Source organism: Hordeum vulgare, chromosome 6H (genome assembly GCF_904849725.1).
Source record: "Hordeum vulgare subsp. vulgare chromosome 6H, MorexV3_pseudomolecules_assembly, whole genome shotgun sequence".
In the NCBI taxonomy this organism is placed as follows: Eukaryota; Viridiplantae; Streptophyta; class Magnoliopsida; order Poales; family Poaceae; genus Hordeum; species Hordeum vulgare.
The window spans coordinates 3,899,810-3,911,473 of NC_058523.1; the positions used below are offsets into that span (position 1 = coordinate 3,899,810).

An 11,664-nucleotide genomic window follows, 5' to 3' on the forward strand; every position below is an offset into this window, starting at 1 on the left:
AGTGACATACAAAACTGGCCGGAATAGGCCAAAACTGCGAGTTTTTACGTGTTCCCCGTAACTAGACCCAATGGTTCTCAAAACATTTGGATCACATTGGGGCCCAAAATCAGTGTCTAATAGCACACAAAACTGGCTGGAATAGGCCAAAGCTGCGAGTTTTGACGAGTACCCCGTAATCGGACCCTGGTGTTCCCGAAACGTTCGGATCACAGCGGTACCCAAAATTAGTGACTAATAGCATACAAAACTAGCCAGAATAGGCCAAAACTACGAGTTTTGACGACTTCCCCGCAACCGAACCCCAGGGTTCCCGAAACGTTTGGATCGCAACGGAACCCAAAATCAGTGACTAATAGCATACTAAACTGGCCGGAATAGCCCAAAATTGCGAGTTTTGACGAGTTCCCCGTAACCGGACCCAAGGGTTCCCGAAATAGTCAGATCACATCAAGACCCAAAATCAGTGACTAATAGCATAGAAAAGTGGTCGGAATAGGCCAAAACTGCGAGTTTTTACGAGTTCCCCGTAACTGGACCCTGAGGTTCCGCAAACGTTCGGATCACAGCGGGACCCAAAATCAGTGACTAATAGCATACTACACTGTCGGCATAGCCCAAAATTGCGAGTTTTAACGAGTTCTTCGTAACCGGATCCAAGGGTTCCCGAAAGATTCGGGTAACATCGAGACCTAAAATCAGTGACTAATAGCATACAAAACTGATCGGAATATGTGAAAACGGTTAGTTTTGACGATTTCCCCCTAACCGGACCCCGGGGTTCTCGAAACGTTCGGATCCTAGGAGGACCCAAAATCAGTGACCAATAGAATAGAAAACTGGCCACAATAGGCCAATACTATGAGGTTTGACGAGTTCCACATAACCGGACCCCGGGGTTTCCGAAACGTTCGGATCGCAGCGGGACCCAATAATAACCAAGACGTATATGAAGGAGATGCCAACATAAAACACCTTTTGAACTATGGTAAGCTTGGGACTAAGGGCAGCCAAACCACCAGTTGGAAGCCGAGAAGAAGCAACAGTTACAAACTGGCAGAATGCATGCTGTTGATCAGGGGTAAATTTCGCCATGATCTCAAGTAGCTTCGCCATGATCTCGAGTAGCTGCAGACAACGAGAGGATCAAGATATCATTAAACATATACAGTGCCAGATTAAGGTATAGGAAAATAAGGGTGTACTTACATTTATAATGGCAGGACTTTTAGGAGTAAACCGGTGATCAAATTTTATGTTATCCACCAGTGATTTGGCCTGCAGCAATCAAGGCCAGTTCAGTGGAAATGTAACAGGACACAAGTGAAATCAAGAGAGGGAGATGAAGCGTTACCTCCCATATTTCTTGACGACCACATATTAGATAGTCAAGCTCTTGAGGTGAAAATATTTGGAGGGATGAGATATCAAAGACCTAAAACAAAGAAAAGTACACGGTCATTTAGGAAAAGTAAATAAGTCTCGATACATCTACACAATGATTAAAAGGAGTTGACAAGCGAACAGAATGAGGTCGCACCTGGCTAAAACCTGATATGAAAGCTTCAACCTGCTTCATAATCCCTGACTTCACTGTCGCATCGACTACCAAAGAAACATACTCCTCTAGGTTGTGGATATTAACCTAAGGGAAAGAATAAACTCTATTTATCACTTCCCGCATAAAAAGAAGAGCAAATGTGAACACGAAATCCCTAACATGAACACATCACTTACAATTATGTTTTGCTCGCCTTCTTTGAGAACATAATCAGGAAAACCTGGAAGAGTAAAAGCTAAACACAGGTCCTCGATAGGAGCTCCACGGAGGGAATTGAGGAAGAACAACAAAGAACCGAAGAGGAACCAGACAATCATGGCGAAGGAATTTTTCTCGAATTAACAAAGTCCGGCGAGGTTTATATTTGACCTCTGGTGATCATTAGATGTATTAATTCATGTGTCGGAGGTAGTTACCACTAACTGGTAGACATCATTTTCCATATATATGGTCATACGAAAAATTCTATGATATATACATAACGTCTACAGTATATGATGGTGTAAAATATGTTTGAAATGAAAAATAGAAAATGAAAAGCAAAAATAATAAACAATAAACCCTAAAACCCAAAACCCCAAAGCACCAAAGCCTTTACTCCCGGTTGGTGCCCGCGGTGCGAGCTGCCAACCACGTGGATGTGTATTAGTCCCAGGTCGTGGTCAACCGGGACTAGGGGGGCTTTAGTCCCAAGTTATTAGTCCCGGTTGATGACCCGGGACTAAAGGCCCTTACCAACCAGGACTACAACCTCGTTTTCTACTAGTGGGTGGATCAGGCAGCGAGCACACACCGGTGCGCGACGAAGGCCTCGTTGCCGACCTCAAATGTCACATCAACGCCCACCTTACTCTGAAGGAGAGCGCTAACACGTTGATGTATGTCCGGCGGGAGCACCTCCGTGCCGTCAAGACCACCGACATTATCATCTCAAGGGCGTATGTTCTTGTAAACCTGTCGTTGCCCTAGCTCGGAGCGTTGTGGGCTGCGAGCTAAACGAGTACTAGAATGTACCTTCTCGACCTAGTCGTCGAGACTTAAATAAACTTTGCATCCGGGACCTCCTCGACACCGGTGTCATAGAAAGGGTTAGAAACAGCGAAATGAAGCTGGTGCAGAACGAGATGTTGTCGTTCGGGAAATAGTCGAATCATGGCCTCCCGACGAGAGGGCCGGCGGTTATGCTCTCGCCCATGGACATTAGCTCTTTTGTGCGCGAGTAGCCCTTGACCATGAGCAGGTCTTTGCATGCCTGGTGCTAGAAACACTAAAGTGTGCCTTCTTCCACGACGTGTCCCCGGGGTTGGCAAGCCTAGTGCGGTTCCTCATCAACATCGAATTCTTTCGTCTACACATGCCCGGTGCTGACAACACTGACATGTTCCATCGTCCACGATGTGTCCACCAAGCCTAGCAAGTCCAGTGAGGTGCCTTGTCAACATCGACTTCTTTCGTCTATGCATGCCCGATGCTGACAACACCGACATGTGCCATCACAATGCTTTGTCAACATCGTATTTTTCCCAGCGCACCCCTACCTCGAGTCCACTGTGCACAAGACTAAGTCGGCGCCTCTGTGCCCCCGCGGCTCCACAGTGACTACCTTGACACCGGCCACCCCGACTGGACATAGACCACTTCGTCCCTCGCGCAACTACCTCGACCACGACTATACCATCCTACATTCTCACGTACATCAACATGGGCACAAATATCTAACGTCTTACTTGAACAACCTCGTTGGTTTCCACACTAGCCAGGAATTCCGTCGATGCATCGACCATTACGACTTATGTGTGTGTGTGGGGGGGGGGGGTATCCGTCGGCTTACATTCTGGTACCTCTTCAGTCTCATCACCTGTGTCGCTACCTTTGTGACTGTGGGGCGTTGTTGAGTATCGTAATTAGTTAGGAAATATAAAATAGACTACGAACTATTTCAGCTTCTCTTGTACTTCAAGTTGATCATGTACATCTATAGGTATAGGCACGAGGCTCAAGCAATAAACATTAATGCCCTTCTCTATTCCTCTTTACGTTTAGAAACAAAAATAAATAAAATTAAACAAGATATCGGCTCTCTGTTGACTACTTACCTACTTCAGTTTGTGTTCCACAAGTTGGTTGACAAAGTCAAAAGACTACGAAAATATAGATGTAAGAGACTAGCTTGCGGTTTGTGCCTAAAAAATGATTTAGTTTGCAGCCTGAGCGATCAGTTATAAGCAATAAAAAGAAGGCAACAACCGCGTCGTGTCTTTGCCTATAGATAAATAAATAATTTCCAAGAGAAGGAGTACTGAGATCTATTAACTTGAACATTTATTTATTCAACCTGACTGACATTTTTACAATAAATAGGCACCGAGCCAGCTGGATTTGGTACTCACAAATTTGATCCCCTATGTGCATGCATACATACCGAGGCACTAATTCTATCCATTTATTATTATTATTTAATTTTGGCACATCAGATTGCAATAGAGATAGCCACCATCAAGACTGAGGGATTTCTCCGTGGTGGCCCTCAGCACCACCTCCTGCTCGGGTGACACCATTGCATTCAGTGGGGGCGCTCTATATTCTTCTTGAGCCGTTCGCCGGCGTTGGGATCGAAATTGATCGCTGCAAGTGCAAGCGTATATAAAATACCGTTGTTGACCATTTCACGGACTACGGGAGGGGCCAGAACTTATATTAGGTAAAAACGAGGCAGCTGAGTACTCACCGCATTCTACGATGGGGCTGGTCGTGATCATCACCGCGACAACGATGAGGAACATGATGGCGAGAAGACGAGCAGATCTTGCCAAGGATGCCATTGTACGCGCTATGACAGGGGGCTGATAACCTATGACAGGGGGCTGGTTATCAGTTTGAGTTGATTTATGCTTCTTCTTAATCTGATTAGTGTGATCTGTCTTGTCCTTGCAAGCCGTGGTATTTATAGTAACAGACATGTATGCAACTGGTTTGGAAGGGATGCACACATGACTAAGTCTAAGGGCACGTGGTGTTATGCCTATATTTAACTAATCGGTTACTCGAAAGGTGAGAACAACAGGTGTGAATGAACGTTTTATTTTGGAACTTGGCCTCGTATATATGACAGTCAAAGCTTCTAGCAGCACACGTGTATTCATGGTAAACACGTAGAATAATTCAGAAAACTTTCACCGAGTTGCTCTATATGGCACATCCATGACATACCAAGTTTTTGCAACTAATGATCAAAGAAATAAAAAAAAAGGAACATCACACCCATTGGAAATTACCCGAAATAGTTACACTTGAGTTTAAACCAACATCACATATAGTCCGTACGATACAAATGAAAACGACAGTATGATGCAAATATATTACATAAAATTTAAAACTAAAACTAGATAAAACTAGACTACTTTTCATCATTGTCCTCGCTGCTGCCAGGGTTCATATGAACACGTCCCGAACCCGAGGCGTGTCGGACCGGAGCATATCTCTGCCTAGTACACGTCGAAGGGACGGGCCCAGACACCGCGCTAGCCGGAGCTTTTCCGGGCGCGCGAAGGTATGGCGGCTGCAGGGAAGAAGGCGACGGGGGCGAAGAGAGAGGCGCCAGAGACGACGAAGAATGTCGCAGGGGCAGCGGCGCAGAGAAATCGGTGGGAAGTGGGGGCGGCGGGGCAGAGAAAGCGGCCAAAAATAGCGGTTGGCGGGCTCTAATGCGTTGCTTTAATCGAGCCTGCAACATCACAGACCAAAAGTGCCCCACGCGCACGCAGTTTTTTTACCACGCCGAACTTTCCCGCGAGTCCTGAAGCGCGCACACCGGATGCGCGCATGAAAAATGATTTTTCTTCTGCACGCGCGTGTTGGAGTTGCTCTAAGGTTAGTTCATCGTCGTTTGCACCACAAAGCGAATAGTTACTTAACAAATGTTCACTAAAAACATACTTGTTTGTTGAGATTTATTAATTAATTCAATTACTTTGCGCTTGGTTGTCTACGTTTCAAGTTAATCAATAATTTGTTTAATTAGTTAAATTAGTTTCCATTTGCTCACCACGTAAACGGCAGAAACACCACGAGACCAGCAAGAGAAAAGCACCCACATTCCACACTAGGAATGATTTCATCTCTGCACTAGTAGAAAACATGACTTTAGTCCTGGTTCCACACGGGCTTTAGTCCCGGTTTTTCAACCGGGACAAAACAATCGGTACCAAAGGTCCGAACTTTTAGTCCCGGTTTTCTTACGAACCGGACCCGAAGGATCTCCACGTGGCCGCTGCGGGGCGTTCAGATAGGAGGAACTTTTGTCCCGATTGATAACAACAACCGTGATCAAAAGGCAGCCCCGCCTCAGCAGCTTGCCGGCGCTGGATTTTTTTTTAATGGGGGGTTAGGATTTTAGAGGGTTTTATTAGGGGTTTCATATTGTGTTAGCTAGCTACTACATATAGAGAGAAGTGATATCTCTTTCTTCGTACTTCGTCGACGGTAGCTACTACCTATAGAGAGAACTTGATGCTAGCTAGTAAGTAAATGAACGAACCATTAATTACACTACTTCGTTATGAACATATATAGAGAGAAGTGACCTCTTGTTCTCCGTGCTTGGTCGAACAACTCGACCCTACTACATATTGTACACGATCATGCATATATACAATATATAACATCTCTTGCGATCCCTAACTAGTTAATATCTATCGTCCACCAAAATCGGTAAGGAAATCCTGATGATATGCCCCGTCTGATGGTATGACATGCTCAACAAAAAATCCCGCAAATTCCTCTTGAATTGCTCGTATGCGATCAGTTGGTAGGAGTTCTTGCCGCATACGCTCGATCTAATTTAAAGAAGGGCATCAATATATATATATATATATATATATATATATATATATATATATATATATATATATATCAACAAAGTTGATGGTAATAAAATAAAAATGTGAAGGGCTACTATCGGGGCTGTTTCCAACTGTACATCTTTGCTTATGAAATCAGCAGGACTGAAACCAGGATAATTAGCGGCCACTACTCCCGATTCAACATCAGTGACATCGGTAAACACCTTGAGAGGGGGGCACGATTGCTTCTGCTGTTCGCCGAGCTAGAGAATTTGTTTCCCACTTCTCGAACCATTGGTGTTTAAGCTTTCCGACTGCTTCGCTTTAGTGTGTGTCTTTTGAATAATTCGCTCATAGTGTGATGGCAGCGGACGTGGTACCGATGGTGGTCTCTCAAGGGCATCCAGATAGCGCTTCGCTTTTACCGGATCAACATTCTCCTTTGGAGGTGGACGTTTAGGTGCAAAATGGGCCTTAGTATAGGCGGCCACGGTTTCCGTGTTTTCCTCGGGAGTCATCTCATATGGTAACTTTGAAAGAGGCTTGAGGCTTGGACCATATTTAAATTTCTTCCCGCCTCTAGTACTGCTAGCCACCGGAGCTGCGGCGTCTCTCTTCGTCAGTTGCTGACGCGCCGGAGGAGGCGGAGGAGGAGGAGGTGGAGTGCGCTCACGCGTCGGAGGAGGCGGAGCGCGCTCATGTGCCGGAGGAGTCAGAGGAGGCGGAGTGCGCTCACGCGCCAGAGGAGGCAAAGGAGGAGGAGGCAGAGTGCCCTCACGCGCCAGAGGAGGCGGAGTACACTGACGCGCCGGAGGAGGCAGAGTGCTCTCATGTGCCGGAGGAGGTGGAGGAGGAGGAGGAGGAGTCTGCGGAGGCGTCCAGTGTGAAAGCTTGATGTACTCCTTTCTCCATAGACATATAGACCTTAAAACATTTTCCGCATGAATCTCCCCTTCACCTCTATGGTAGTCAAGCTCCAACTCCTCAAATCCTTCCATTATTTCATCCATAGTCAGAATAGCATAGTCATGTGGAATCGGACGGCAATGAAAAGTTCCCTCAGCTCTAGGAGGTAGATCAGAGCCGACCACCGCCTTCAAGGTCAGGTTGTTCTGGCATTTCGCCATTAGTAAATTTTAACTTAGTGAGCCTTTTAATTAACTCATTTTGAATATATGAACATTTTAACTTAGTAACTTAGTAACTTGGTAAATTTTAACTAAGATGTATACAGTGCGAGATTATAACTTGGTTAGTCTGAAACCCTTTATTATATAACAATAACATCTAATGAGTGACTGTGGTGCATTTATTTTCCAGTGCGTGCGGTGATGTCATCCCATATATATCAACTATAGGAATGGGAGCTTCACATTTTCATTTTAAAAAAGTAGCTTCACATTTTCATTTCAAAAGAAAGACATGCTTCACATTTTCATTTAAAAAATACTACCTTCGAATTTTCATTACAAAAACAAAGCACATTTCCACAAAACATCTCATCTCTCAAAATGGGAGCTTCACATATTATTTCAAATCACATCATGCATATGCAAAATTTCACATTTGTTTCTCTATCTAAAAAACAGAGGACGTCTAAAAAAACAGAGCACATTTCATACATCTCATCTCATTATGCAACACAAATTCATCTATCTATTCATCTCATCTCATCTCATTATGCAACACAAATTCATCTATCTATTCATCTCATCTCATTATGCAACAAAAAACAGAGCATGGCTGGAGCAGTGGCAGCTGGGGCGAGCATGGTCGGACGAGTGGCAGCATGTGTGGCTTGGGAAAGGGGGGCTCACTGGAGGTGCGGGGATGGAGCTATGAAGACCGGCGGCGACGAGGAGCCGGCTCGAGGACACACGGCGACAGAGAGGAGGGCGAGCGAGGAGGTCCGGCGCGAGTGATGGTCAGCGGGCTCGGGGACGGCAGGGCATCGGCGAGGACTGATGGGGATATGTTCCTAGGGTAGGGTCATAGGCCTGACCTACACGTCCTACCTAAGGGCACCTCATAATTAGCTAGGAGACTTTAAGGAGGACTCACACTAGATGGCTACAACATCTAAACCACTCGGTAAATAATCACTCGGTGGATTCCTCATTCACTCGACGGTTAACTTCCACTCAGAAGAGCCAGAAGCCAGTCGACGCAGAAGACCAGACGACAGTCCAGGGAGGCTGACAGGCGAGCGTTCGGCTGGTTGTTGTAAATATCATTTATTGCGTACGTTATTAGCGCCTTTAAACTCCACTAATCGAACCCTTGGTTGTCGGGCATTGATGAGGGGCAGCGCACCCTCTATAAGCCACCCCTCCCCTCTGGCACAAGGGTTCACACCCCTTGTAACACTCATATTCCACTCGACATCAAGCTCCAAGAGCACTGACACATAGGGCTGTTACCTCCACGAAGAGGGACCTGAACTCATACAAGCTTGCCACAGCTAGGACTCTACCCTCTACTTTCGTACCCTACACATCTACTGTGAGACTTGTTCCCACAACAGTTGGCGCCCACCGTGGGGCAGGCGTCTAGGCGATTTCCGGCAAGTTTGCGTTTTTTCGTCTTCACCATGTCTTCCGGCGGAAATCTGTGCTTGGGCAACGAGATCCGTTCCGGCGTGCTCATCTTCATCGCTGATGATTCAGCATGGCTTCAGGAGGCGCCTCTAGACGTTGAGGCGCTCCCGATCCGCGAGGCAACGCACTTTCGTGCAAGCTCCTGCGGAGTTCTACTTCGTCAACCGTCATCTCTGTTGTCGACCTCTCTCCCTGTTGTTCGTCGCCACAAGCAATCCGGTCGCTCGCGGCTTTAGTGCTGGGTGCGTCACGCGTTGACTCATCAAGCATCTTCCCCACAGATTGCGGCCATCGAGCCCGCCACATCTCTTCGCGACGCATCCGACTTGGTGTCGAACCAGTCTAATGTTTCCTCCGAGTGCGAGAGCTCCAACCCTCTGACGGAGGTCTTCATGGTTGGCTCATAGGAGAGCCCGTACGGGTGTTGGTCCAGTTGGCGAGAGTAGCGAGGTTCTTGTGGCGTTCTGTTAGAGCCCGACCGTATTCATCGCGTTGATGCGGGAAACGTGCACCACCCAGGGCATGCGGATCGCGCGGTCGTGGACGAGTGGAGCGCAGCATCGTGTGAGTGCACCCGCGTATAAAGGCTCCGCCCTTTGTGCTATTGTAACGCTTGGTGTCGAGTTCGTGCTCGAAGAAAAATATTTTTGTTGTTGCGGCAGGGCATACGGGCGCCCGAAAACACCACCATGTCATGTGTCTCGTCATTTTTTCCTCCTTCCTCCTTGGTTTGTGCCAGAGAGAGAAGTGTATAGAGAGAGGTAGTGAGCGAGAGGGAGCTGGGCACTGGCGCAAAGAGCAAGCAGAGGTCGTCATCACTGCTCGAGTCCTATATATATGCCTACGAGGCTTAAAGAATAAACATCAGTTTCATTAGTCTCACTCTCTATTCATATTTACATTTAGAAACAAAAATAAAGAAATCTAAACATGATATTCGCTCCCGGTTGACTACTTACCTACTTTAGTTTGTGTTCCACAACTTAGTAGACAAAGTAAAAACACTGCAAAAATATAGCCAAATACTTAAAACAGTCCCGAGCGCACCCATCTTCTGGCCATCCAATCGGTATAGTAGCGTTCACCTGGTAGCTAGATTCCCCGCGCATGCATTTATTTGGGGCTTTAAAATTTTCTAAAATCCGTAAATTTTGACTCTAGCATTGGATTTCGAATCCGTCTTCACCATTGTGTTTGTCGCGATGAGTACTTCAAAACTAGATCCATATGGATAGGTTCCGACATACTATTTTTGAGCAACATTGGGGTGATATTGATACAACTTTAGTGCTAATAAAAAGCAACCTCTTATTAGTGTGTGTAGTATGATCGCCTATCAAAGAATTTTTTTAAATGAAACTTTGATGTTAGATGAGGCAACTTGAGTGCTAAACTCAAGCAACTTTGATGCTATATGAATTGCATCATGTGTATACACATGACTTGCTTGTTGGATGCACTGGAGTTGCGCAAAACACGCTAAAAGTTGCTAACATTTTTGTGATACTCGATTGCAATTATGGCAACTATTCCTGAATAACAAGCAACTGACCATTAATGATAGGCAATTGAATATCAACCATAGACAATTGACCATCAGTAATAGGAAGCTAAGCATCAAAATGGAGCAATTTTATCATATTGTAGGCAACTGAGCATCAAAATTGAGCAATTTCATAGTACTTGTAGGCAACTATTTATCATTGATTAATATGTAAAGCTTTTAGAGGTGAATCTAGTCAACTGGTTGTCGTGGTAAGCAACTTAGAAGAATTCTTCGCTGATAGATAGTCATATTAAGGGGGGGAAGAAGTTGCTTGCCTATAGAACTAAAGTTGCCTCTATAGCACAAAAAGTTGCTCAGAAAAAAAGTTCGTCAAAACCTATTCATATGAGATGTAGTTTTGAAGAACTCCTCGTGAGAAACTGAATAGTGAAAATGGATCTAAATTTCGAAACTCGAATCAAAAGTTATGACTTTTTAAATTTTTGGAGCACTTGGATGAAGTTACCTTTTCTGACAGGTGCGTTTGCTAGACGCATCCAAAATATAGATGTAAGAGGCTAACCTTTACGGATTCAAGAGTTTGTGACTAAATAATGATTTTCTTTGCAGCTTCAGCGATCACTTATAAGCATAGTTTAAAAAACCGGACCGGAAAAATGACCGGACCGGAAAAAACCAGAACTAGAGATCAAATCGGGTTTTTAAGTCGAGAAGACCGTTCAAGCAATCGAACTTGCAACACCGCGTGAATCGGCCAGTTTTTCGTAAAACCGATGAACCGGGTGGTTTACAAAAAACCGGGCGGTTCGATGTTGATTCCCGAAAAGCCCCTGGATCCACTTGTTTTCCTCTAGAGAAAGAAGAGGTAGAATTGAAAAGGTAAAAGATCCCTCTTTTGGTAGAGTTTCGGCTGAATCGTGAGGGATTCCCTCAATTTGTGCAGAGGCCATAGGGCAGCCGCCACCACCTATCTGCTCTCGCCTGGCGCCGCCGGCCCGCCGCACCCCTCGGTGCCACCGCCATGCCACCTGACCTTGTTGTGAAAGCAGCAGGCGGAAGCAGAAGGTCGCCAGCCGCGCCACCCGCCACCCGCCGTATAGCGTCGCCGCTCGGTCGCGCCACCACTCTGGAGTCCGGACTCTGCCTCTGCCTCTCGCA

The 11,664-nt window shown here is 45.8% G+C and overlaps 1 protein-coding gene and 1 long non-coding RNA gene across 2 annotated transcripts; both read right to left on the minus strand.

The window, feature by feature from the left end:
• Positions 1-1,099: 1,099 nt before the first annotated feature.
• On the minus strand, positions 1,100-2,079 carry LOC123404838 (E3 ubiquitin-protein ligase UPL3-like). The gene is made up of 5 exons (XM_045098786.1): positions 1,738-2,079; positions 1,541-1,645; positions 1,355-1,435; positions 1,170-1,278; positions 1,100-1,128 (listed from the first exon to the last, which is right to left on the minus strand). The coding sequence occupies exons 1-5, from the start codon at positions 1,876-1,878 to the stop codon at positions 1,100-1,102; spliced, it is 465 nt and encodes a 154-aa protein (XP_044954721.1). The 5' UTR covers positions 1,879-2,079.
• A 1,791-nt stretch (positions 2,080-3,870) lies between these two features.
• Positions 3,871-4,759, minus strand: LOC123401994. The gene is made up of 2 exons (XR_006611219.1): positions 4,290-4,759; positions 3,871-4,186 (listed from the first exon to the last, which is right to left on the minus strand). It is a non-coding gene; the product is annotated as an uncharacterized LOC123401994 (long non-coding RNA).
• Between the last annotated feature and the right edge of the window lie 6,905 nt (positions 4,760-11,664).

Coding starts and splice junctions, on each gene's coding strand:
- LOC123404838 (XM_045098786.1), bottom strand. CDS start 1,878: ATGATTGTCTGGTTCCTCTTCGGTTCTTTGTTGTTCTTCCTCAATTCC. Junction 1,646..1,737: donor AAGGCGAGCAAAACATAATT/GTAAGTGATGTG, acceptor TCTTTCCCTTAG/GTTAATATCCACAACCTAGA. Junction 1,436..1,540: donor TCATATCAGGTTTTAGCCAG/GTGCGACCTCAT, acceptor TCTTTGTTTTAG/GTCTTTGATATCTCATCCCT.